Source organism: Kogia breviceps, chromosome 20 (assembly GCF_026419965.1).
Source record: "Kogia breviceps isolate mKogBre1 chromosome 20, mKogBre1 haplotype 1, whole genome shotgun sequence".
In the NCBI taxonomy this organism is placed as follows: Eukaryota; Metazoa; Chordata; class Mammalia; order Artiodactyla; family Physeteridae; genus Kogia; species Kogia breviceps.
In genome coordinates this window covers 6220267-6247008 of record NC_081329.1, presented here as the reverse complement: position 1 = coordinate 6247008, position 26742 = coordinate 6220267, and the positions used below count along the sequence as shown (strand labels likewise).

The following is a 26742-nucleotide window of genomic DNA, read 5'->3' as shown; positions in this document are numbered from 1 at the left end:
ACACAAGGGGGAAATTCTGTGAGGCAAACTGAGAACAGAAAACTGTGAACCTCTACCAGAGTCTTGTTAGTAATTTTTTCCTTTATACATACATCTGATGAAGCATTTCAAGCTTATAGAAATAAAATAGTAGAATAGAAATGTCCCCACCGCTCAGCTTGATCAAATTTTAATACTTTGTGGCCATTGCTTCCATTTTTTGTTTGCTTTTCATAAATAAAAGATTGCAAGTTTGACAAAATATTACAAAGTCAGAGCCCCCTTTCTATCCCCCCAACCCCGTTCCATTCTCCTCCCCCCGCCCTCCCTCCCGGAATGCAACAGCGATCCTGAATTTGCCGGTTATCACAGAATGTGTCTGTGATTTTTCAGACAAGGCGGGTTACCTGCATCGGGAGGTGGGCGCTGGTTTGGAGTCCAGTGTAGCCGGGCAGAAAAGCAGATGTTAGTACTTCCTAGCAAACAAGTCAGTTTCTTCAGAGCCTTGGCTTCTCCATCTGTTACACGGGTATGATAACCCCAGGGTTACCGCAGGGTCGGTGTGAGGGTTACAGGAGACATCTGCCATCTGACAGCACCTGTGCAGCTCCTGGAGAAGGTTGAGTACCTGGTGGGTGGCGGGACATCAGAGCCGTAGAGGCTCAAAGTCATTTCACAAAGGACTAGCCCAGGACTCTGACTCGGTGCCCGCAAATCCCAGGGGGACTTTCTCGGGACCAGAGTCCTTGGGCGGCCCTCTCGGTCTGCAGATAGGGAAACTGAGTCCCAGGAGAGGGAGGGCTTGGTCTGTGCTCAGACCTCGGCTGGTGGCCCAGCAGGACGGGCAGCGACCCCTTCTCGGGGCTCTGAGCCCCAGCACAGAGCCAGCAGCCCAGCAGCCACGGAACATCTGCTGAGAACCCCCCACCCACTCTTGCTTCTGCTTTACCCTGGGCTCTGCACCACGGATGCGAAGGTTTGCTATCGTCTCATTTGCTTTTAACTCGAAGATAGAACGGTTTCCCTGCCGTGGTCAGTTTCTCTTTTTAAGTCACAGTCAATGTCAATCTATAATGTTTAGGCTGTACTTATTTGCTTTTAAAGCGATCTAGACCCTTGTTTTTCTTTTGTTTTGTTTTGTCTTGTTTTCTGTTTTTTGGGGGCTTTATTCTCAAATGGCTGCCTCAAGGCTGCGGTTCAGACGCTGTTTCTCACTAAGGATTTCTGTCTTTGCTCAGACTGAGAGGAGGCCTGGGGCACCTTTATAAACCCTGTGTGGGGACTGTCATCAGTACATATGTTCACAGAGCCTGCGCAGCGCCGTGGAATTGCCGCTGAGGGCTTCTCGAGGGGAGAGGATCGCCTCTTCACCCTGCTAAGACTGTAGTCATCTGACAAAAGCAGGCTCTGTTTCTCGCCTTCTCCTTCTGCGAGTGCAGCTCCCGGTCTGGGGCAGCCGAGCTGCTCTGCAGTCTGCCTGCGGGCAAACGGAAGCTCTGGAGAGAAAAGAGGCGATGGGCCCCGGCCGGCGTCACGGCATCCTCGTCCCGGGGGCCCCGTTTTCTTGAGTCGGTGCTGTGACCGGCGGGAGATGAGGAGAGCCGGGGTGAGGCCACGTGCGGCGGGGCCCGGTGCCGGGCCTGTCCCCACGGCCCCCCCGGCCGCGTGCTCCGCGTGGACCTAGTCGGGCACGTGCCTTGTGCGGGATCCTGGAGAGGGTTTATTGTAAAGGATGGTTTGTCTTAAGAACGTTCACCAGAGCAAATCCGCAGAGCAGCGTGAGCCAGGTGACGACGCATGAGCAGCGTTTTACCCGGAACACCTCCTTGCGATGGGAATTACAGGTACAGAACGTTATCGCCTTCACTGCGATCCGGCCCTGAGATAGGACCCTGCTGCCACGTACCGTGCAAATCCTTCCTTGTGGCCCTACCCACTCGCTCAGAGCCCCTCCAGGCAACTCCCAGGGCATCACCAGGAAACAAGCACCACTGCTTATGTCCAGCTGATTGGGAAACAATGGCCAAACGGGAAGGTTTCTTTTCTTTTCCCTCTTTTACAGAAAGAAATACACTTCTGTGTCCTTCCAGACACAGTTTTTCACATGCTGTTAGCATACGTTCCCTGAGCGCCGCTCCTGCTGTGTTATACTGAAGGGGGTGACATATTTTTAACCTCAACGAAGAGGAGGTTGGAAGGTGCTTTGATAGTTGTACTGGGCTCAGATCTCAGCTCTGCCTCTAACTGGGCCTGTGCCCTCTCCCAAGTCCTTCATCGCCTTGGGGTTGAGTTTCCTCGCCTGGGAGGTCGGGGGAAGGATGCGGTGAGCCGTCCCGCTGTGGCTCAGGCAGCTCCGGAGAGCCTCACGGGTTATAGACAGTAGAGGAGGTGAAGGTACCCGCCCGTTGACGGAAGCAGCTCCACATCCAGGACGGTCGGCCCCATTGCTCATGACAGACAGGGCGGTCCGGGCTTTGGAACGGTCGTGACCCCGTGGCTGAGGACGGACGAGGGGGTAGCCGGGGGCAGGCGCACAGAAGAGCCCGCCTGCGGACGGGGCCGTGGACTGGGGTGTTTGACGCGTATGCCCAGCGCCCAGCGCGGAGCCTGGAACGCAGTGGGTGCCAACAACCTAGAACTGAAACAACCCAGCCAGACCCAGGCCAGATAAGCCCCTCGTGTGCTGGGATTCATAGTCTGCTGGAGGGTGATACGGTGCAGCGGGGGATGATGGGTGTCAGCCGTGAGACGGCCAAGGCCCCACCCAGGCGGCGCAGAAGGACGGCAAGTGCAGAATGAACCCGAACGGTGGGTCCTGGGTGTCCCCGCCGCCCACAGAACGGTCACTGTGTGAGGCGGCGGGTGTGTCGATCAGCTTCCCGCGCGCGGCCGGCCGCTGGCTCAGCGTGTACGTACGCAGAGCATCAGGTCGTACGAGCTCAGCGCGTGCGCGGTTGTCGTTTGCCGCTTATGCCTCGGCAAAGCTGGAGGGAACAAGCGCCAAGGATGAACACGAAGACCCTTATGTAGGTGCTACGGTGACACGTAGTTTTACAGTTGGTCCCGCAGGTAAGTGAAATCAGCAGAGCACCTGGCAGAATCCCCTAGACCTCCCCACCCCAGGTGGGCGCTCACCCTGCATTTAGCAGGAAGGGGAGCTTCTGAGGGCAAGTCCCGGCTTTTGGTCTCCCTGCCCCCAGCACCTTCGGAGGGTCTCACACGTAGCAAACGGTGGTCAGCGCGGGCTGAATAACCTGCAGTCACGTTGCCAGGGGGTGCGGTCCTCTTCCAGCCAGGAGGAGCTGAGCACGTCTGCACGTGTGTACAGGTATACACCTCGTTTCGCTGGACTTGGCAGATACTGAGTTTCTGACACACAGAAGGTCTGTGGCCGCCCTGCGTCGAGCAAGTCTGGTGGCACCGTTTTTCCAACACCCGCCCCCTTCGTGTCTCCGTGCCACATTTTGGCAATTCTCACAGTATTTCAAATGTTTATTATTGATTGATTATTTTAACTTATTGATTTCTGTTTGGGCTGCGTCGGGTCTTCGCTGGTGCGTGCGGGCTTTCTCCAGTTGCGGCGAGCGGGGGCTACTCTTCGTTGCGGTGGCTTCTCTTGTTGCGGAGCACGGACTCCAGGCGCGCGGGCTTCAGTAGTTGTGGCTCGTGGGCTCTAGAACGCAGCCTCAGCAGTTGTGGCACACGGGTTTAGTTGCCCCGCGGCACGTGGGATCTTCCCGGACCAGGGCTCGAACCCGTGTCCCCTGCGTTGGCAGGCAGATTCTTAACCACTGTGCCACCAGGGAAGCCCAAATTTTTATTATATTTTTATGGCGATAAGTGATCTTTGGTGTTACAATTGCAGTGTGTGTCTGTATTTGCCCTCGAGTCCCCCAACGAGAATGTCCCCCACACGGAATTTGCGGAGGGGCAGGAGGAAGGTACATGAAGGCAGCGGGTCACCGGGAGAGGTGGCGCGTTCCCGCCCCAGGCCAGGGGTCCAGGTTGGAGAGTCTGTACTCGCCCGGGAAGCAGTGCCGGCTCCAGCCTCTGGGAAGCCACCATCGGGGCAGAGCTTGGAAAGGGAAGATGGGCCAGGAGAGGGTGAGCAAAGCAGAAGCTCCCGACCCCAGAGACAGCCCGGCGCCAGCCCCTAACAGCAGAGGAAAGGCGTCCGGGCTCCTCACCTTGAGAAGCTCGTGGGTCAGCAGTGAACGCTGTCCGCCAGGCCCCTCCCGTGCACACCGCTCGGGCAAGTGGCCTCGCAAAGGCAGCGGAGGAGTGGAGGGCACTGCCCCCAGAAAGACTGCCTGCAGAGGTCGGGGCTCTCGGTGCTTTAGGGCAGGCCGGGTGACTGGCGCCGGTGACCCCAGGTGACCCTGTCCCTGCGGCTCTCCCAGCTGAAGCGCGCACACCTGCACCGCGTTTAGCTTTGGGTCTGCAGGCAGAGGGGGAGGGACACCTGGACCTTGTATGTTGCCGCCGCGGCTCATCCCCCAGGGAAGGAGGGCACAGAGTGGGTGCGGAGTGGGCAGGTGGGCTTTCCCTTGCCCGCTGTAACCCAAGAATAGGAAACTGGAATCTGAAAAGGGCTGGCCACAGATGGGAGTGGAAAAGTCTCGAACCTTCCAGTTTCTTATTGCGATAAGAACTTGATCGTTTCTTATTGCAGTCACACTGGAACTGCAGCTTTCCCCTTGGGTACAGTTCAGATTTCGACTTTCCAAAATACAATGCTTTTAAATTAAAAGAAAAGGAGCTTTGGCTCTCACTTGCATAAAAGGCATACGTGTATACACAGGTATTCTCACGTGCTCACACACACACACACACACACACACACACACACACACACACACACACACCCTACTTAACTGGGGAGGAGCAGGAAAGCAGTGAGAAGATCCTAATTGTGATTCAGCCATGCATTTTAAAAAGCATCGCACCTATTTAGATGGTACTTCTTAGAGTGAATATATGCCTTTTAAAAGTTTTGATAAACGTGAACATTTAAAGATTCCTGGGAAATGAGAAGATTCCTTTCAACTTGGGCTTGCGTGGTTATAAATAGGAAGGCCTCTTCTAATCTCGGAATCTTAAAAAGAAACCTTGATGTTGTTACGTGATTACCTAAAGGAATGCCTTCCTCTTCGTCCCGGAAGGATATTTTTAAGAGAACGTTAAGCTTGTGACAGGAATTATTGATACCTTTGGAATTCATTCTGTTCTCCAGTGACTCGGGCTTGCTTCACGTCGTTACCTGGGAATTAGCCTGGGACCGCATGACACCAGTCCCACGCTGTTCACAGTGGAGCCTAACTCTGCGAAAGAATGAAAAAACGAGGATGTGCTTTTGTGCATTATTCTTATCGTGATGAATGATGCTTGTTTTCCTCTCCACTTTAATTAGAATGTTTCTACATTTGCCAAAGAAAATGTTGGAATGGAGACAAAAACCTGAAATTATAGGAACAGGGCTTGATGTAATAGCTTATTTATAAAGGAAACACAACTTGTTTGGTATTTTATTGAAACAGGAAGTTCAGAACCTCGGCACATACAAGTACAACAAATTCTCAGGTGCTCGTTGAGTCATCTGTTGTTGGAAATAGTCTCCTGGTAGTTTTCCCCTGGATTTACTTTTTATCTTCATTTTGGTATTTTTTAAGCAGTGGGACTGGATGGGTATAGGAAATTGCATAGAGATTCAATTAGAGATTGCGTACTTAAAAAAAATATATCTGCTATCAAGACTAAATAAATAAAGCAGGGGGGAATTCTCTCCTTATACATTTGTATATATGCATTTTTGGTAGCTATCTATGTACAACATAAGGGAAAACAAAGTGAAACAAACATTTACCTCAATGCTACTGCTCTTTCAAAAGCAACCCTTGGTCAGGAGAGTGGATTTGAGATTAATAAAGATGAAGAGCATTGTGGATTCATGTTCTATTTGCTGTTGTTTAGTAAACATTTAATAGCAGAAGCTAGATAGCAATTTGTATCAAAACCTTATAGGAGGGCTTCCCTGGTGGCACAGTGGTTGGGAAATCCGCCTGCCAATGCAGGGGACACGGGTTCGTGTCCCGGTCCGGGAGGATCCCACGTGCCGCGGAGCGGCTGGGCCCGTGAGCCATGGCCGCTGAGCCTGCGTGTCCGGAGCCTGTGCTGCACAACGGGAGAGGCCACAGCAGTGAGTGGCGCGCGTCCCGCAAAAAAAAAAACCAAAAAACAAAAAAAAAACACCTTATAGGAGGGCTTCCCTGGTAGTGCAGTGGTTGAGAATCTGCCTGCCAATGCAGGGGACGCGGGTTCGAGCCCTGGTCCGGGAAGATCCCACGTGCCGCGGAGCAACTGGGCCCGTGAGCCACAACTACTGAGCCTGCACCTCTGGAGCCCGTGCTCCACAACAAGAGAGGCCGCGACAGTGAGAGGCCCGCGCACCGCGATGAGGAGTGGCCCCCGCTCGCCGCAACTAGAGAAAGCCCTCGCACAGAAACGAAGACCAACACAGCCAAAAATCAATCAATCAATAATTAAAAAAAAAAAAACCACACAAAACCTTACAGGAATGACTTGAGCTGAGTTTGTGTCGACACAGAAATCTTTAGGTTTAATTTCCCATCCTTTTCCGAAAGATCAGGCTGGGATGGTGTTTTAAAACATGCAGAGGCTGCAGCCACCGTGGCGAGAGCTCAGCTTTGTGAAAACTCGCTGGTGCACTAACAAGCCAGGTGCTGCCTCCAGGGGCACTTTGCAAGGAGTGCAGGGCAGGGCGGGACCCCCGGAGAATGCCTGGGAGCCAGGGTTCCCTCCGGGGATCCCCAGTCCTTCTCTAACTCGTGTGGCCTGGGCCTCAGCCCTCTGCTAAATTCGGACGGTTACAAATGCGCCATCCATTCAAAGACACCTCAGAAAGATGCAGAGACACAGTGGGACAGGAGGCTTTGAAAAGGGGCAGGGGCTAACCAAGTGGCCCCCCTCCCCGAAGCGGCGGTGCTGCTCCTGTTTTTTTGTTTTTAACTAAGACTTTTTTTAAGAGCAAAATTGAGAGGAAGGGACAGAGGTTTCCCATACACGCCCTGTGCCCGTACACACACGGACTGCCCCTGTTAACAGCCTCCCCACCAGATGGTACGTTTGTTGCAAGTGATGGCCCTCCATTGACACATCTCAGCCCCGGAGCCCGGGGTTCACGTTAGGGTTTTGCTCTGGGTGTCGTGCGTCCTGTGGGTTTGGATACGTGTGTCCATCATCACAGTGTCGTGCAGAGTAGTTTCACTTCCCTGAAAACCTCTGGGTTCCACCTGTTCACTCCCCTACCGGCTCCTGGAAACCCCTGATCTTTTCGCGCTCTCCATAGTTTTGCATTTTCCAGAATGACATAGAGCTGGACTCACACAGTATGTAGCCGTCTCACGTGGGCTTCCTTCACACAGAAGTATGCATTTAAGGTTCTTCCGTGTCTTTTCACGGCTTGCAGGCGCATTTATTTTTAGCGCTGGATAATATTCCATTGTCTGGAGGTACCCCAGTTTACTTATGCACTCACCACTGAAGGATATTATGGCTTCCAAGTTTTGGCGATCGTGAACGCAGCTGCTCTAAGCATTCGTGTGCAGGTTTTCGTGTGGACGTAAGTGTTCCGCTCCTTTGGATCAATCCCGAGGCGTGTGATTGCTGGACTGGACAGTGAGAGTATGTTTAGTTTGGTGAGAGACCAGCAAAGTGTCTCTCAAAGTGACCGCAGCACTTCACGTTCCCACCCGCAGTGAGTGAGAGAGTTCCTGTTGCCCCGCACCCTGGCCGGCGTTTGGTGCCGTCGGCGCCTGGAGGTTGGCTGTGCCGCGCTGCCTCGCTGTTGTTTTAGTTTTTGCACTTTTCTGGGGACACGTCACACGCCGAGCGTCTTCCCACACGCTCCCTTGCCGTCTGAGGATCACCTTTGATGAGGTGTCTGCGAGGTCGTTGGCTCACTTTCTAACCCAGGCAGTACCTCCTTTTGAAGCCTGCAAGCCTGCAAGCCTGCAAGCCTGCCGCCTTGTGCACGTTTACGAGGCTGCTGCGTCGCAGACGTAACCCTGAGACGCGCATCCGCTCACACCGAGCGGGACCTCAGAGCCTCCGTCCAGCGGGAAGGCCTGGGCTCGCAATGTCTCACCTCCTGCTTCTAGACGCGCCCGAGACTGCAAATGTGACAAGGCAGAAGCTTTATGGTTCTGCGTTGAAAGATTTCTTTTGGTTAGGTGTTGTTTTTTTTTTTTTTCTCTTCATTGACTGTGTAACACTGAACAAAACAATATTACTATGAAATGAAAGTAATAGACCCCTGTGAGTTTGTATAAATAGTTTTTTTTTTCTTTTTAACATTGTTTGGATCGATAAACGATGCAAGAGATACATAAGATAATTCCAAAAATGCTATGAGGCAATATGGAAAGGTCTGGAAGCCCACCCCTCCCCCAAGATGCTTTGTGGTTGCTTTTACAGCCACAGACCCCCACCTAAAGGTGGGTGTGTTGCCGAGACTTACTCTCCACCTTGGCTACACTGCTGAACAAAGGCATCTCCTGGAAAAAGTGCAGCACGGCGCCTGTTAGCACAGTTGGAGGAGCAAACCTTGAGGCGAGAGGCCAGCAGGGAGTGTCGGTCCGTGAATGCTGACGCACCCGCGCAGAGAGAGAGAAAATGGCCATTAAGAAGCGACGAGGAAGAGACGTGGGCTTGCGCCCCACCAGGAAGGAGGGGCTCCTGGAACTGCATCCGTAGCCCTGCAAGCCCCACACACCAGAAACCCCGGAGTCATCCGTCTTTAACCCCCAGGGGGCTGCAGGGCACACCAGCTGTGTCCTCCAGACGTCTCCTCCCTCCGCTTCCGCCATCGCTGCTTTCTGTCCTCCTTAGAGATGCGTCTCTGGGAAACACGGATCTCATCATGTTACATTTCAGGTGACTTACCTCTGCCTGCAAGATCAAGTTCAAAGTCTGCAACAAGGCGTTCAAGACCTTTCCCAACACTTGTTCTCAGCCCACCTTCCCGCCTTCCGTTGCCTCCCTGCCCCTCAGTGCCAGCTGGCTACCCGGGACCCACCACCACGCCTGACACCAAGCTGTGTGTGTCCGCCCCTCCCCTGCCAGGCCACACCATCAGCATCCCCCATCACACCACAGACACACACACACACACACACACACACACACACAGACACACACACACACATCCTTTTCCTAATTATCCTGGGACAAGCCTTTCTGGGAAGCAGTCCCCAGACCTTCCAGGAAAAATGAATTTCACCCTCTATTATGGTTTTACAGTATTGTTTTCATATCACCGGTATAAATACTATACTATAAAAAGGACAATTCCTATAACTTCGTTTAACTGTTTATGTATGTCTCTTACTGCTAGATTATGAGCTTCTTGAAAGCAAGGTCCACATTTTTGCTTTCTTTTATTTAATCCCCTGCATCATACGTTGAAGACACCTATAATATCTTGGGTTAAAACTGAATCCGATTGGAAGGGGGTGACATGGTAGTGGATGCCATACGAGTCGAGGTCTGGAAGGCCAGTCTCCTTGAGCAGAGAGATTCAGGACAGCTGCTTGTTGGGAAGGATGGAAGGTCTTCTGGGGCCACATGGTAGAGGCCTGAAGACCAAACCAAGGTCGTTGCCAAGGTCCTTATACTTTTATCTGCGGCGTTTGGAGCCAGAGGGGACGTGGTCTCCACAGTTTTTGTGAGGGCTTCTGGGCAGTGGGGTGAAGGCAGGTGAAGTGTTAGATCTGAGAGCCCTGATGGGAGGTGGCCTGACAGCCACGTGTCACGTGAAAGCATGACCTAGATGGTGGCCCTGCAAAGGGGATGAAGAGCTGGGGGGGGGCCGGGGGGATGGAGGGGCGGGAGTTGGGGGAGGAGGGCGGGGCTTGCCCATCCCAGCGCCCAATGGGAAGGCTCCTCTGCTGGTCTACTTCCTTTCCCGAGCGCACAGCGAATTCCTGGGCCGCCTTTGTTGTGAGCTGGTTCGGCTCGTCACTCTCCCCTTGTTTACAGGCTACAGGTCTTTGTAGACAGATCTTATCTCCTTCCCTCTGAGTCACCACTTGGCCCAACTCTGCATGTTTTACTCTTTTCAACTCTGCCCCTGGGGCTGACCTCTCACTACCCTCTCAAGGAGACTTGTGTGTGCTGTTGGAATCGATTCCATTTTGATTATTTTAAGACAAGCAGTAAGCTAAATATGGCCCAGCAAGTACGGTCTTGAAGTAGAAAAAAATAAATCTTACGCATGTATATGTTTACACATATTTGTGTGTATCGAGTGTGTTGTAAGCCCGAGGCAGCTGTGGCGCTTCCCAAGCATCAGTCTGCAGCCTGTGTTCTCCCAGCTTCCCCAGGAATGAATTCACTCTCAATTTTTTTTAAAAGGAAGAAAAATCAGAAAGTGATAAGTGCCTACTGCCTCCTGATTCTCCTTTAGGATACACCTGTTTCTGTGAGGTCTTGGAGTTTATGGGACTGTGCTTATTTTCATGATCCCATTAATATGTATGCTTATCAAGAGGGCCAGATCTATTTTGTCACCAAATTTCTCATCCTGTTTCTTAGTTTTTCCCTCCTCTTCCCCATTCCATGTCTGGTCTCTAGTGAGGCTTCCATACCTTACGCTTTTGTCAAAAAATACTGGTTGAAAACACTTCTAGAAAACAATGTAGGAGAAAATCTTCATGACCTTTGGGTTGTGTATTTCTTAGGACACAAGCCCAAGCACAAGCACTGACCATAAAGGGAGAATTGATAAGTTGGACTTCATGAAAATGAAAAGTTATCTTCTTTGAAAGATACCATTAAGAAAATGAAAAGGCAAGCTCTAGACAGGGAAGAAACATTCGTGTTCCATATTTTTTGAAAAGGAACTTGTATTCAGAATGTATAAAGAATTCTTAAACCCTATCCAATTTCTTAAAAATGGGCAAGCTGTAAGAACAGAACCTCACAAAAGACGTTACGTCCATGACAAAGAAAGCACATGAAAAGATGCTGAATATTATTAGTCATCTGGGAAATGCAAGTTAAAACCACAGTGAGCTGTGGCCGCACTCACCCACTGTGGACGAATTAATGCCAAAACTAGAACGCCAAGTTACAGCAAAGACGCAGAGCAGCTAGAACTCGTACTTTGCTGGCAGGAGTATAAAACGCTGTAGAGAACTCTTTGGCAATTTCCTACTAAAGTTCAATGTATACCTAGCAAATGACACAGGAATTTCACTTCTAGGTATTTACCCAAGAGAAAGGAAAGCATCTGTCAACAAAAAGATTTGTAACTGTTCATAGCAGCCTTATTCCTAACATCTAATAGCTGGAAAAACCCAAACGTCCATCAGCTGGTGAACGCATGAGAACTACGGTATATGTTCATCCCAGAGCACGACAATAAACACGACCGTAAAAAGGAGAAAAGAGCAACGTAGCTGAATCTCAAACGCTTGTGCCGAGCCAGCGAAGGCGGTCACAGTGCCTGGGCCGTGTCCTTCCCTTTACGTGACCTTCATTCAAGGACAGGCCACGCGAGTCTGCTGGCCCGTGGTCCGGGGATGGGGGCAGCAAGGAAGGCAAAGCGACACAGGGGACATCGGGGGTGGCGCAAACGTGCCCACCTGACGGAGCTGTGATCGCGTGGGGGTGTGTGCCCGTCAGAAGCATCAGACTCTGTGCGTCCACGCCGGGAGCAGCTTATCCCTTGTAAATTATACCTCAGTAGAGTCCATTTTTAAACAGCTAATCACAAAAGACTAAATTAAGCACGTACGCATTGCCAGAAAATGACACCGTTGGTGGTTTACGCGTTCACGTGAATTTAAGGCAGCGCGCGCCCTGCGCCACTGGCGTTGTGAGATATAATTGATGGCGAGGAGGACCTCGGCGTGGGGTTGGGCTGGGGGTTTGGGCCTGGAAGCATCTCCCCACCTTCAGTAAGTTACATAGATAGGACTTATTTACAAGGTTGGGCTGGGTTTCCCACAAACAGATGGGAAGTAGGCTGCGGGTAACCCTGAAAACATCCCGAGTCACTCTCGTTCCCGAACTTGGCGCCGTCACCGTTCCGTATGCGGTGATTCTACGGGGCACTAAAAAGCAGGTGGAACAAGGCATTCGTGTTCAGTCTCCGTTGAAGTCAGCGGGCTTTTTGTAACGATTGGGCTGGAGACCCGGGCATCCTGGTCCTTGGACCCCCCACCCCACCCACCCCTTGCAGCTCCGCCGTCCGCACTCCCTGCCTCTGCGGCCACACACGCAGCGCAGGCGCCGCGGGCATCGCGTGGCCGCCACACCGTGCCTTCCCGGGGACGGCTCGGCCCAAGGCCAGCGGATGTGTGCGCCCACCAGCCCGCGATGTTTTAGCCAAAAGCAAAGCTTCTGAAAGAGGAGCAGAAATAAGACCGTTCAAACCTGGGCTGTGTAGGGACTCCAGTACCCAAATGATGAATTTAAGGGGAAAAAAATAATTCCGTAGTAAACCTACAGGACTATTAGCTTGAGTGGGTTACAACACGATGGAACGTTCCAGTGAACATCTGAATCCTCCAACATATTTTTGTCATCCGGACAGAACTTCTGAGAATTATAAACTTAAGTGCGGTAGAAGCTTTTGGAACTAGCTAGGGGGTGAAATGAGTCGCTATAAGCACAAAGGAGCGACAGCAAGGAAGTTGATCAGGAGGAACCATCGAATCCAAAACGCCCACACGAGGAGCGTCAGGAAATTACCCAGCACCACCTGTCCACGCTACAGGTAAGAGCTAAGCCTGGAGAAGCCGCTCCACCAGCTGCAGCCCCTGGGGCTGTTTCCTGGAAAGCCCATCGCTCCTTTTCATGCTTACGCCTCCCCTGTAAGGAATGCAGGGGCAGGTGAAGCGTCGGGATCCTGACCCCGCAGCTGGCGGTGAGCAGAGAACAGCAGGAAGCCCGGCCTCCCGGCACCCAGCCCCCCGTTCTTCCTGGGCTCCTAAAATCTAGAACCACCGTCATGTTCGGGACTTTTTTTTTTTTTTTTTTTTTGCGGTACGCGGGCCTCTCACCGTTGTGGCCTCTCCCGTTGCGGAGCACAGGCTCCGGACGCGCAGGCGCAGCGGCCACGGCTCACGGGCCCAGCCGCTCCGCGGCACGTGGGATCCTCCCGGACCGGGGCACGAACCCGCGTCCCCTGCATCGGCAGGCGGATTCTCAACCACTGCGCCACCAGGGAAGCCCTGGGACATTTTTTATCCCTTTTCCCAACTGTTGACATCATGAAGGGACCTTTCCTTCCTGTGAGTTTCTCAGTTGCCCTTTTTCTCCTCCCTCCCTAGGCCCCTACTCCATTGGGGCTTCACATCCATTGAAGAACTTGTTTTGCCCGGGGATAATTGTTTAGAAACTTAAGAGCAGGGGGCCCCTGGCCTTTCGCTGTGACTTGTTCCCAGAAACCACAGGACAAGGCAGATCATCAGAAAGATGTTAACGGCCGGGTTGCATTTCTGACCAAAGACTCAGCAGCAAATAAATCACAGATGTGAAACAATGCTTAAACCCCTCGGCGGCGTAACGCAGCAAACCACTGGTATCTTCTGGAACAATCCTCTTATGCTTTGAGCAGCTGGGCCACGCGTGCTGGCCTCTGAAGGGAGACATTTGCCTTCCAGGTTGTGTCTTGGAAGGGAAGGGGTCTGTGGACGCTGGCCCGAGCCGTCCTTCGGAGGATATAGAGAAGTCGTGTTTCATTTTTAAGCATTGGGAATTAAACAAATTGTTTCCATAAAATAAAAACTGTTAATTTGCTTTGTAAAAAAATACATGTAGATTGGTAAGTTTTAGTTTAATAGGAAAAAATGTGTAAACAAGTTTTTAAATATTTGGTAAGTTCACTGGTGTCTGTCGGCGGCCCACCAATTGCTAAATCCAATGGCACTCCAAGACTCTGGAGGCTGCTGTATTTTCCCTCATACTCTGAAGAATATGCCTGATTGTAAGCATAAGGAGAGATAGGTTTTAGAAACCTGCAAATGACAAAGTTCTCTCATTTATCTGTATGTGGAATAAAATATCTAAAGCATCTAGCAACCCTCACAGAAGAGGGGGAGGGCCCTTTTGAGAAAGCCAGTGTAATCCATCTCAACTCAAACCTGCAAACTCACAATAGTGGATTTTAAAGTGAACTAAAACTGAGTGGTGGATATAAGTTGACCTAAAAATAAAATTCACAGTAGGTCATTTCATAAATCTCAATCCAAGATATGGCTTTGAATAAAAGCTTCATTAAAACACCTGACCCACGTCAGGTGCCGCGGTCATTTTCTATGAAAACGCCACGGTGCTCTAGTTAGAGGACTTCCCTAGTCAGACGGCCAGTGTCAGTCAACCCCAGGGAGGGGACAGAAGGAGACGCCTCTTCTCTCCCCGCAGTCAGCGGCCGCGTGGAACGGAGCTTCCCCGGGGGGAGAAAACGTGGAGACCAAAACAAAACCCACAGAAGGACTGACAACCCGGGAAAGCAGGCGGCCCATGTCACAAAGCTGGGTCCCGTCCAGGACGCGCCTGGCAGGGAAGCAACCAAGGACGCCCGCGAGAAGCCGGGCTTCGGCCGGGCTCCGGGCGAGGAGGGCCAGCCAGGTGGATACCGGCCCTGGTCGGCAGCCCCGGAGGCGCGGGCTGGCCGGAGCTGCAGGGAGGGCAGGCCTACCTGCCAGGCTGGGGCAGCAGCTCGGAGCCCTGGAGCCCTGACCGACCAGCCCCAGACCGTGCCTGCTGCCGCCAGAGAGCCTGGCTCCCGGGCCTGAGGACGCCCGAGCGGGAGAGGAAGGGCGACCAGAGAGAACACCGCAGCGAGAGCGGAGAACAGAGCTCTGCAGAAGGGAGCTCGTCTCTGAGCCGCTGCTGATTTGCCTTGGAATTGACCTTGCACTGGCCGAACTGATTGAATGTCAGGATTCTGCCCCTTCCTCTTTCAAGCTTTTTGAGTCATGGACCGTATTTTATTCCTCTTTGGGCGATGGATCAATGTAGGGCGACTAGCGCCCACTTGCTACGCATTTAGTACAGATGCCTTCTCGGCCTGTGGCCGCCGGAACTGCACACGGGCCGTCCAGGGTGAAGCCGCCCGCTTTGCAGAGCCTCTAGGATTATAATACAGTGGTTCTCACCCATTAGGATCACTTGGGGGGGGGGGGTGTTGTTGTTTTTCAACTCCTGCTACCCAGGCCACAGCTCTTTAGTGAAATCAGAATCTCTGGATTGGGCCCCGGGCACTGGTATTTTTTAAATTCCCCAGGTGGCCTGCAGGATGCAGGCCAGTTGAAGAACCAGGATTATGATCCTGTCTCAGCCCAGCAGCCCACCAGAGTCACCCAGCGGTGACCACCTAGAGGGCTGGGATAGGGAGGATGGGAGGGAGGGAGACGCAAGAGGGAGGAGATATGGGGACATATGTATACGTGTAGCTGATTCACTTTGTTGTAAAGGAGAAACTAACGCATTGTAAAGCAATTATACTCCGATACGAAAGATGTTAAAAAAAAATTCCTGGGGGCAAGGCCTCCACCCGCCAGGTGCTCTGACCTGATGGCCGCGGGGGTGAAGCCCTTGCGGTAGTATTTTAAAGCTCCCCGAGTGATGTTACCACGCAGCCCCAGTGAGACTGCTCCGTACAATCAAGGCCTACAGAGCCCTGTGCCCGCGGGGATGGTTTTTCAGCCGTTTCCAAACTTTTGCCAAGAACCCCCAACCTTAAATTACACTGTAGACTTGCTCTAGCGTTTTCATAAGTTTGCACATTTCTTGCCAACTACCTGACAATGTTTAAAGGATCAAATTAAGAAGTTCTACAAAGCCAAGGAGTTATTTCCATGTGTATTTTATCCCGATTTTTTTTTCTTTTCAACGAGCGTTAGAGCAATGAAAAGCAATTCGGAAAGCCGATGTGGTTTCGGCTAAAGCGTGTGGAGCAGGCCCGGGGCAGCCGGCCCTCAGACACGGGAGCAAAAGAACGCACCGTGTTCCCAGCTTTGACCTATTTCTGGCAGTCGTTGAAAACTATGAGGCATGAAATCCAGATTTACGACTTCTTGAAAAGTTAGTTGTGGATTCCCTAGACGACTATGTTCCCATCACTTATGTAGCTTTTAAAACTCAAATGAGGCTTTGAAAAAATCCAAGTTGGGCATGCGCCGAGCTCCGGGGTCGGTCGTGTTAGTTCAGTGAAAGCAAGGGGGAGAGTGCCTCCGCCTTTGCTTGAACCACGGTTCGTTGTGGGGAGCAGACAGGAAGGCTCAGTGACGTGTAACTCTGCGGAAAGCTCAGCCAGGGTGATTCTCCTCGGGCGCTTTATTGCTCTGTCTGCATAAAATGAGAATTTGAGGAAAGTGTCTTAGGAAAGTGGAGCCCGCACGCTGGATGTGCCTTTCCTTTTCACCTTTTCGGGTTTTATGTTTACTGGGAGTTTCCCACCCGAGAGATGTCACCCGTCTCTGCCAGGGCCACGTGCGCCAACACCAAGGGTTACTGTACATGCCTCTCCTCTACCCTTATCTCTCTTTGGCTTGTTTGTTTGTTTGTTGTGGTGTTTTTGTTTAAATTCTTCGGAATTTCTCTCAACTGTTGTTCTAAAACATTGTAGTGTGAAAACCTCTGCTGATCGCGTATCAGTTATAGCTCAGTAAAGCTGGAAAAGGGCAGAAGATAATGTTAACATCTCAAAAACCAGCGGAGGTTTATAGGAACCGTACTGCACGCCTGGCAACGCACGCTTCTGCCTGAGGCTTCTTCTGCCAAGAACGCTAAGGATTCCCGAGGTCATTCGCACCATCTTCCCTCGACTTCAGTCTCCTTGCTTGGAGGCGCTCTCACCTCCCCGTTGCCAGACTGCTGCAGCCGCCTGCCTCCACTTCTCCTAAATCGACGCAGACGTGCGGGTGACTAGCCACCAGGTCGTCTCCCCCCACCCGCAGGAGCCGCCCCTGTGCCCACTCAGACGTGGGGAGTCGCGTGCACAGGGCGTGGCAGCCCTCCCGCGTGCAGACCGCGGTCCCCGCCGTGGGCTCGGCACGCTGGGCTGTGCGAGCTTCCCTGAGGACATGGATCTTGTTCCAACCCCCCGGCGGTGCTGTGATCTTCTTGGAGCGCGGGCTCCGGGCCCCAGTTGCCTCGCTCTCCCTCACGGCCCCCCGGCCGGCTTCCTGCCCCGCCCTCGCGCTGTGCGGGGCCCCTCGGGTACCAGACACTCGCTTAGGCTCCTGTGTGACGGTGAGAAGCGCAAGGGCAGAGACGTCACGTGGCCGTGGGATGAGGAGCTGGGACTCCGCGCGCAATCTTCGTAAACCCCAGTCCCACGTTAGCGAGGAGATCAAGCTCCAGGTTGCACTAGGGAAATGTCGTGATTTCAGACCTCTCTGAAAGACCACGATGCCTCTAGAATAGAAGACCTGAGCATCCTCGGGTAATTCCCATCTCAAGGACGGATGGGTGTGAAACAACGGCCCTACCCTGGGCTTCCGGGGTCGCGGGTCCTCGCTGGGTGGCGCAGGGGTGTCATTTAAAGCAGTACACGGCGCGGTGAAGGGCTTGCATGCAGCCAAGGACTCTGTGTCTGTCTGTCGCGACGCGTCTGCTTGGGACGTCCGTCCCTCCGCCTGCCGACCCGACACCCTGGCCCCGTTCCCCAGAAGCCCGGCTTTCCACCTGTGGAATGGGGCTAATAACGGTCTCGGCCTCACAGGGCTTTTGTGGCAATTAAAACGGGATGCTTTGCGGAACGCAGCTGCAATAGCTTAACAACAGTGCCGCACGCACACGCTCAGCGAATGTGGGTTACCCTTTAATATCTCAGTCGTTAATTGGAGCCGCCGCCGCCTCCCTGATCCCCGCGAACGGGACCACTAGTCACAGCCAGTTACGCCCGCTGGACGCCTGGGCGTGCTGCGCTCGGGGACGCGGCCACAGAGGGAGCGGGGCCTGGACGGAGGCGGTGACGTGGCCGCTGGCGTTTCTTAGCAGCTCCCTGGGAGCAGGCGTTGTGCGGCTCGGACTTTCACTCTGCCTTCCAGCATTTCTGCTCGCCAGACAGGATGACCGTTGACACTTGTAGAAGCCGGGACTTCAGAGGTTTCAGGGCTCGCGCGAGGCCCCGCAAGAGCCTCACCGGCAGCCGACACCTAAACCCACGTTCCTCCTGGAAGCCGGCCTCCCCTGGCCTCCCCTGGCCTCCACGTGCCCCTTGGCCTCCGGGGACAGGCCCTGCGGGGAGGTGACGCAGGAGTGGTTGCAGGTAGAGAGAGAAATCAGAGGTGTTCCTGAAGTCTTGAGACTGAGTGACTGGGCAAGAGAGACAGGAGTGGAAGCCAGGTGACTCCTGTGGGAGATGCGTTACACTAGACGTCCATCCGCAGACTTGTGCAGCAGAGCCTGGGCTGTGTCCCATAGAACTGAGGTAGCAACAAAGCTGTCGCCTCGTGGCCAGTTTTATAGCTTCAGCTTCCAAGTGGCATCTCACAAAAAAAAACCCACAAAAATGTGCCCCTGCAACATTATAAATACATACACATGTACACGTACACACACACACACACACACACACACACGGCCATCAGTAAGCTACAGGGTACCTGGGCTGTGTCACCTGAAAGTAAGAGCTGACGCCCATTCACTCATGCAGCTGTTCAGCGGGAGCCTCCTCTGGGCCGGGCACCTCGCCTGGAGTGACAGCAGGTGCTCGCGCCCTGGGGGAGCCCGGGGGGAAGCAGGTACTCGCGCCCTGGGGGAGCCCGGGGGGAAGCGGGTGCTCGCGCCCTGGGGGAGCCCGAGGGGAAGCAGGTACTCGCGCCCTGGGGGAGCCCGGGGGGGAAGCGGGTGCTCGCGCCCTGGGGGAGCCCGGGGGGGAAGCGGGTGCTCGCGCCCTGGGGGAGCCCGGGGGGAAGCGGGTGCTCGCGCCCTGGGGGAGCCCGGGGGGAAGCGGGTACTCGCGCCCTGGGGGAGCCCGAGGGGAAGCAGGTACTCGCGCCCTGGGGGAGCCCGAGGGGAAGCGGGTACTCGCGCCCTGGGGGAGCCCGGGGGGAAGCGGGTGCTCGCGCCCTGGGGGAGCCCGGGGGGAAGCGGGTACTCGCGCCCTGGGGGAGCCCGGGGGGAAGCGGGTACTCGCGCCCTGGGGGAGCCCGCGGGGAAGCGGGTACTCGCGCCCTGGGGGAGCCCGGGGGGAAGCGGGTACTCGCGCCCTGGGGGAGCCCGCGGGGAAGCGGGTACTCGCGCCCTGGGGGAGCCCGGGGGGAAGCGGGTACTCGCGCCCTGGGGGAGCCCGAGGGGAAGCGGGTACTCGCGCCCTGGGGGAGCCCGCGGGGAAGCGGGTAGTGTGCCGGCGAGGGCCCGTGGCTGCTGCAGCAGCTCCACTCCGGTAGCTTTGTGACCCCAGGCAACGTACTGCCTCTCCACGTGTTCGGTTTCCCGCATAGAAAATGAGGACTAAGAATCATGTCTGCCTCCCCACATTTGTATGAGCGTTGAAAGTGGTTTTTTTGTTGGAGTGCAGTTGATTTACAATGTTGTGTTAGTTTCAGGTGCACAGCAAAGTGATTCAGTTATATATTCTTTTTTAGATTCTTTTCTTATTATAGGTTATTGCAAGATATTGAGTGGAGTGCCCTGTGCTGTACAGTAGGTCCTTGTTGTTTATCTGTTTTATATACAGTAGTGTGTGTATCTGTTAATCCCAACCTCCTAATTTATCCTCCCCCTTTCCCCTTTGGTAACTATAAGTTTGTTTTTCTATGTCTGTTTCTGTGGGTCTATTTCTGTTTTGTAAATAAGTTCATTTGTATCATTTTTTTAGATTCCACATATAAGCGATATCATATGATATTTGTCTTTGTCTGACTTCACTTAGTATGATGATCTCTAGGTCCATCCATGTTGCTGCAAATGGCATTATTTCATTCTTTTTTATGGTTGTTATTCCACTGTCTATATGTACCACATCTTCTTTATCCATTCACCTGTCGATGGACACTTAGCTTGCTTCCATGTCTATTTACATGGCTATTGTAAATAGTGATGCAGTGAACACTGGGGTGCATGTATCTTTTCAAACTAGGGTCTTCTCCAGATATAAGCACAGGAGCGGGATTGTGGGGTCATATGGTAGCTCTATTTGTAGTTTTTTAAGGAACCCCCACACTGTTCTCCATAGTGGCTGGATCAATTTACATTCCCACCAACAGTGCAAGACGGTTCCCTTTTCTCCACACCCTCTCCAGCATTTATGATTTGTAGCCTTTTTAATGATGGCCGTTCTGAGCAGCGTGAGGTGATACCTCATGGTAGTTTTGATTTGCATTTCTCTAATAATTAGTGATATTGAGCATCTTTTCACGGGCCTGTTGGCCATCTGTGTGTGTTCTAAAAGTTAGTATTTATAAGACATTAAGGACAGAGCAGCGTGTTTAAAGGCCCCATGGCCGGAAGGAGGCAGGCAGAAGGCCGGTGTGACGGAACAGAGGCGGGGCAGGGGGTGGAGATTCAGCTGCAGGTGGAAGTAGGGGCTGGTCCACGGAAAGCGTTTAGGAGTTTTGCTTTTTGCTCCAAGTAATGGGAAGCTGTTGGAGGGTTTAAGAGTGTGTGGGGGGGGGGGCGGGGGGGGTGTATACACAGCGTGTTGAGCAAAAGAAGCCAGAAACAAAAGAGCATGTGCCACATGCCTCCATCGTTGTGGCCAAGTCTCAGACGGGAAGCATCCGTGATGACAGAGCTCAGAACAGAGGTTACGTCAGTGGAGGCGGCAGGGGGAGAGTCCTCTGCGGTGGGCACGGGGGAGACCCCTGAGGCCTGGAGACCACCACCTTGGTGGCCGTGGCTAAACAGGTAGATGCGTACGTACAGACTTAGGCGGTCACTTAAGGTCAGTGTACTTTGTGCGCTTAACTGTATGCATTTAATACCTCGATTTTAAAAAAGAAAAGCGGTGCGTGATGAGGACGCAGGGGTGCGTGCCTGACCCAGTCCGTGGGCTGTTTCCGTCGCCTGGAACAGAAATCACTGAAGCTCTGCTAGGATGCTGACGGCGGTGGTAAAGACGAACGGACGGACTTGGAGTGGTACGGCCCACAGACCTGTGACCAGCCGGATCCAGGAGGGGAGGGGGTGGGAGAGGCCCCGGGCGACTCCTGGGCCCCCGTTCCGTGCCCCGAGGTCCTGAAAGCCGTGGCGTGTACGTATCCGGAGCGCTGCCTGCCTGGGTTAGACTCCCGGGCTCCTTCACTTCCCGACTGTGTGGCCCTGTTCCCTCCGCACCCTACGTTCACCTGGGACCTGGCCGCAGTGACAAGGCTGCAGTGAGCTGGTGCACAGCAAGCGCTTAGAAGGGCTGCGCAGGGTAGGCTCCGGGTAACTGCCAGCCGTCATCTAACGGGACCAGGCTGGGGAAGGAAGACCCGAGTTAAGTTAGACGTGTGGCGTGTAGAGCGCCTGTACGTCCTCCAGAGAGAGAGTTGGGTGGGGCGCCGCTCCGGCCCCAGAGCTCAGGGAGGGTCGGCAGCGAGGACAGAAGTGAGCCGCGGGCCGTCCGTTGCCAGGAGGGCTCTAACCCCTGGGCTGTGAGCCGTCCTCGGTGGGGAGGACAAGCCCAGACGGGGGGGAGGAGCCCAGGGAGGAAACCAGGGCGGATGGGTCCCAGGGCCAAGGGGACATGACACGAGGTTCAAAGCAGGGAGGGGACGTCTCCAAGTGTCGAAAGCTGCTGAGAATCCAGCCAGGATGAAGGCATCTTCTGCCAGACCCCGTTCTGAGCACCTTAAGCCCACGGCCGTGAGCCCCCGCTCTGTTCCCACCCCCCCCAGGCAGCCCCGGAGTCACCCAGGCTGCACACACTGAAGCTCAGGGTCGAGGCTTAGGTGGCAGAGAAGGATCTGACTGGGGGGTGGGGGGGGCGTCCTTGTTTTATCCCCGTCGTCTTCCTTCCCCCCAGCCCGGGCGCCACCCCAGTGGGGACCGGGGAGTCAGGGTCCTGGGCCGGTTGTTCCACACCCGTTTATTTTACTCAAATGCAGTCCTGTGCACCTCCCTTGCTGTGCTTACCAGTCAGATGGAAAAGGTGGACTCGAATAATCCCTTTCGCGTTGCAGTCTTTCACTGTAAATGGGAGCAGCTTTGAGAAGTGTACTACTTGTAGATGTTACCGCACCTGTGCTTCTTACACCGAGCTCGGTGCCCGATCTTTCTCGTGTTTGTTATGTTTACTTACGGAGAGTAATTTAAAACATGTTAATAGTGAAACAAGCAGATACATTACAGGGCAGGACTACCACATACGAGACCCTACAGGCAAATTACTCTAACAAGGGCTGCTCTGTGCTCTGCTGTCACAGGGTTTGGGGAACACTAGTGCTGGCGGAATGAAACTAAGAAATTGTTCGTTACAATTAGGTGTGTTTATTCATGGGTCTTGACCTTTTGCTTAACCCTTTCAAACCGTCTTCTCGGTTACTGGTTAGAACACACTATCCTCACGTACCCTAAACCTTCTGTGTCCCAGCGCTCCCAGAGTTTAGGGTCAAGGCTCATGGTACGCAGTTAGCTGATCTCTACAGCCTTACTAGTTCAACATTTGGCCAAAGCCATAATCTTCCTTAAATCAGATTCGTCTCCGTGATGACAAAACTAACCAGAGAGGGAAAAGCTCCTACCTTCCTTCTTTCCAGCCCCCTGGTTTAAGACGTTCTTCTTTCCTCGTGATAAAAAACAAAAAGCTAAAAACTAACATCATCTGCTTCGAAAATACAGCCCTCTAAGACCATTTCCAGCCGAAGGAAGGATTTTTATCAGCTTCCCCATGGGTCTCGCCGGCCCGGAATCAACAAACCCATTTCTTTTGTTCCTGAGGTCATTTAAGGTATCTCTTAGCCCATGTCCCCAAATCTGAGAACATGAGACATGGGTTTTCCTTACAAAAACCCTTTCTAGTCACCTTTAAAGGTGCTCCACTAACAGTGTTACAAGTGACAACATCCAAACCTCAAACTTCTGAACTTCCAACTAAAGTAGGAAACGATCCCATCCCCTCACGGCTCTGCTGTCCCCTCCATTCAGGTGGCTCCTGGACCAGCTCTCCAGTTGTGAGCTACCTTCCAGAACCATCCTCCCAGCCCCGACGTGCTGACACGGTGCCCCGTCCGATTCCGCGTTACCTAGAACCGAGCCCGAGCCCTCCCGCCAGCTCCCCGCTGCCACCCAGTTCTCCCAGTGGAATCACTGCCCTTAGGATCGCCCGACTGGAGGATTCATCAGGAGCGCCCCTTTCCTCTGCAGTCCTCTGCACGCTGCGATCGGTAAGAGTTCTTGTCTCCTAAGATCTGCCTTAGAACCACTGCCTTCTCTGCTCCATGACATCCAGACCCTCACCCGCTCGGCACCTTCCGCATCAGGACCTGCCCTTTCTTTTTTAACATCTTTATTGCAGTATCACTGCTTTACAGTGGTGTGTTAGTTTCTGCTGTATAACAAAGTGAATCAGCTATACACATACATACGTCCCCGTATCCCCTCCCTCTTGCGTCTCCCTCCCACCCTCCCTATCCCAGCCCTCTAGGTGGTCACAAAGCACCGAGCTGATCTCCCTGTGCTGTGCGGCTGCTTCCCACTAGCTATCTATCTTACATTTGGTAGTGTATATATGTCCATGCCACTCTCTCTCTTCGTCCCAGCCTACCCTTCCCCCTCCCCGTGTCTTCAAGTCCATTCTCTGAATCTGCATCTTTATTCCTATCCTGCCCCTCGGTTCTTCAGAACCATGGTTTTTTTTTTAGATTCCATATATATGCGTTAGCATACGGTATTTGTTTTTCTGTTTCTGACTTACTTCACTCTGTATGACAGTGTCCAGGTCCATCCACCTCACTACAAATAACTCAGTTTCGTTTCTTTTTATGGCTGAGTAATATTCCATTGTATATATGTGCCACATCTTCTTTATCCATTCGTCTGTCGATGGACACTTAGGTTGCTTGCATGTCCTGGCTGTTGTAAATAGAGCTGCAGTGAACATTGGGGTGCATGTATCTTTTTGAATGATGGTTTTCTCAGGGTATATGCCCAGTAGTGGGATTGCTGGGTGGTGTGGTAGTTCTGTTTTTAGAAGAACCCGCCCTTTCTGACGCATCCTCTGCAGATTCCGTCCCGGACTCCTAGACCACCAAATCCCTCAGCTGAGGACCTGCTCCAGCAGCCCCACCTCCCTGCCCTCCGTGTCTCTCTCCCCCACGCCTGACACGCGGTCTCCTCTCGGTGCTTCTGCATTTCCTGCTCCTTCAGGCTGACTCAGAAGCAGGGAGAGCAGCTCCGCGGCGCCGGCCCAGGTAAGAGGTGACGCTGGCCGCTCTTGGAGCAGCAGCACAGCACCGAGAACGTCCCGTCCGCGCGTACTTGAAGGCTTCGCGACCGCGCGGTGGGGCGGGCAAGGCGGCCTCTCGCTGCCGGCCCGGGCGCCCGGAAGGATGGACCGGCCGGAGCTGGGCTGGAGGAGGCGCAGGTGGCGGCCCGAGCGACGAGCAGAGGCCGGGCCGCGGTCTGCGGCGTCCAGGGCCCCGGGGCTGCAGGCAGGCCGGCTGCTCGACTCCCCGAGGGTGGCTGCGCGCGGGGAGAGCAGGAGCGAGCCCGGAGCCCACGCTGGCTGTGCGGCGTCGGGAGGGAGGCAGAGACCCAGTGGGCCGCGGCCGCCGGGAAGCGGGCGGAAAGCCAGGGCTGGCGTGTCCCGGAAGCGACCGGACGAGCGGCCTCGGAGAGCTGCCGGGGGCGCCGGCGGCACGAGGCCCTGGGGCGGAGACGGCTTCGCGGCTGGCGGCGTGGACCGCGCGCCGCGGGGGGGCGCGGGGGGCTGCAGGGAAGCCGCAGGCGTCCGGCGTGACGCCCCCATCCCGGGCTGCAGGGCCGAGGTGTGCGCGCAGCCGGCCAGGAGAGGGACGGAGGGAAGGGACAGCGGCGGGCGTGGACTCCGACGGGGTGGCTGTCCTCCAGCGACGCTGCTGCAGGGCGGGGTCAGCTGGCGGCTGGGCTTAACCCGGGCTGTGCTTTGACCGCGTTTGGGGGTGAAAGCTGGCGTCACGGGGGCCGATTACAGCCACTGGCCACGGACGTGAAGCCTTGGGGCGTGGGGAGAGGGCACCACGGCATGGCCGTGAGACGGCAGTGGCTGCCGGAAGGACGGGGGCGTGCGGGGCCCTGGACAAGGTCACCAGGAAAGCGGGCTCCTAGGAACTGAGAGGACAGGAGAGGTCATGGAGGTGACAGGGAGCCCGGAAACAAAAGGTCCGAAGTGAGAGGTTCCGAGCTGGGGAGGAGGGGGGTCTGGAAGCTGCAGAGAGAAGCAAGGACAGGTTTACATGGAAAATCGTGGGGATTTAAGCAGCATTTTGGGGATCATTGTTTTCCTCATTTGAAGACCTTGTCTTTATTTTTATGGGATTTAGGCAAATATCAGAATTGTTAAAGGTGTGTTCTATTTGTTTCTTTAGCTTTGTAAAAATTTCCCAGGACCACAGACAAGACATCATTTGTTCTTTCTCTGGTACAGACAGCTCACTTTCCCTGTGATCTATTCAGTCCCCCTAATGTGGTCAAGTGTAGGCACTGACTTTTTTTTTGTAATTTTTATTTTTGTCAGCATTGGGTCTTCGTTGCAGTGCGTGGGCTTCTCACTGTGATGGCTTCTCTTGTTGTGGAGCGCGGGCTCTCTAGACGCACGGGCTCAGTAGTTGAGGCTCACGGGCTTACTTGCTCCGCGGCATGTGGGATCTTCCCAGACCAGGGCTCGAACCCGTGTCCCCTGCATCGGCAGGCGGATTCTCAACCACTGCACCACCAGGGAGTGACATTTTTAGAAGGTGAAACTTCTAACTATATTTTGTGTTTCCAAACAGTTGCCTTTGGGTCTACCTTTTTCTACTTTGAAACAGCACTAGGATCTGTGTTCTGAGATGTGTCCTCCAGAGCTAGCGGTTTCACTGGGGCCGATCGCCTGGGGGAGTTACAGTGAGAGCCACTCAGGTCACTGTTTCAGAGGTCTGCCTTCTGGGTGGGTGCCAGAGAGGAGCCCCATGGGTTCCCATGGTCTCGTGCCGCCTCCCCTTCTTTCCCCCCCGCCCCAGGAGAGGAAGACCAGCTTCTCACACTGGAGGGTTTGTGGGGAGGACCGGGGCGCTCCGACAGCCCCTGCAGCTGGTCCAGTGCCAGCTGTGGCCCTGTGCGTACCTCCTTCGGGGCAGGGGCACTGCAGGTCTAAGGCCCAGGTGCCCAGCCGGCTTTATGAATGATGAAAGTGGGCGTGATCTCTGTTAGACACCTGTGTCTGTCTCCCGGCTGGTATTGAACCTGGGGTGGGGGGAAAGAGAGGCGTTATCTATTGGAACCTTTAGAAACTCCACAGCTGAGCATCCCTACAAACGCGTGCATGGACCTGTTAACCCCACGTAGTAACAGGAAGCTTGAAACAGGTCCACTGCATCTGGAATCCATGCCCTTCCCCCTCCCCGTGCCCTGCCCGGCCTCATTTCTTGCTGAAATCACTGCAGCCCTTTCCTTGGCGTCTTCTGTCTCTGACCTCAGCCCCTCTGTGGCGTCTGCAGCGTGACCTGATCTGCCCACGGTCCTCGCGGCTCCCCGTGAACGGGATGTCATGCAGCAGAATCACGATCCGCCTGGCACCTGCTTACTCAGCCTCGTCACCTTGGTATAGACTTAGAGGCTTTT

General features: G+C 54.0%; 1 protein-coding gene and 1 long non-coding RNA gene across 2 annotated transcripts in view; one reads left to right on the top strand and one right to left on the bottom strand.

The window, feature by feature from the left end:
* Positions 1 to 26742, top strand: part of MCPH1 (microcephalin 1) — a 211819-nt gene that overhangs the window by 176650 nt on the left and 8427 nt on the right. Inside the window, 2 exon segments of the mRNA XM_067022552.1 lie at positions 23089 to 23327; positions 24167 to 24353. Coding sequence (XP_066878653.1) covers positions 23089 to 23118 — 30 coding nt within the window. The 3' untranslated portion in view covers positions 23119 to 23327; positions 24167 to 24353.
* LOC136793327 (uncharacterized) lies at positions 24863 to 26730 on the bottom strand. Its single transcript, XR_010838478.1, has 3 exons — positions 26594 to 26730; positions 26245 to 26364; positions 24863 to 25348 (listed from the first exon to the last, which is right to left on the bottom strand). It is a non-coding gene; the product is annotated as an uncharacterized lncRNA (long non-coding RNA).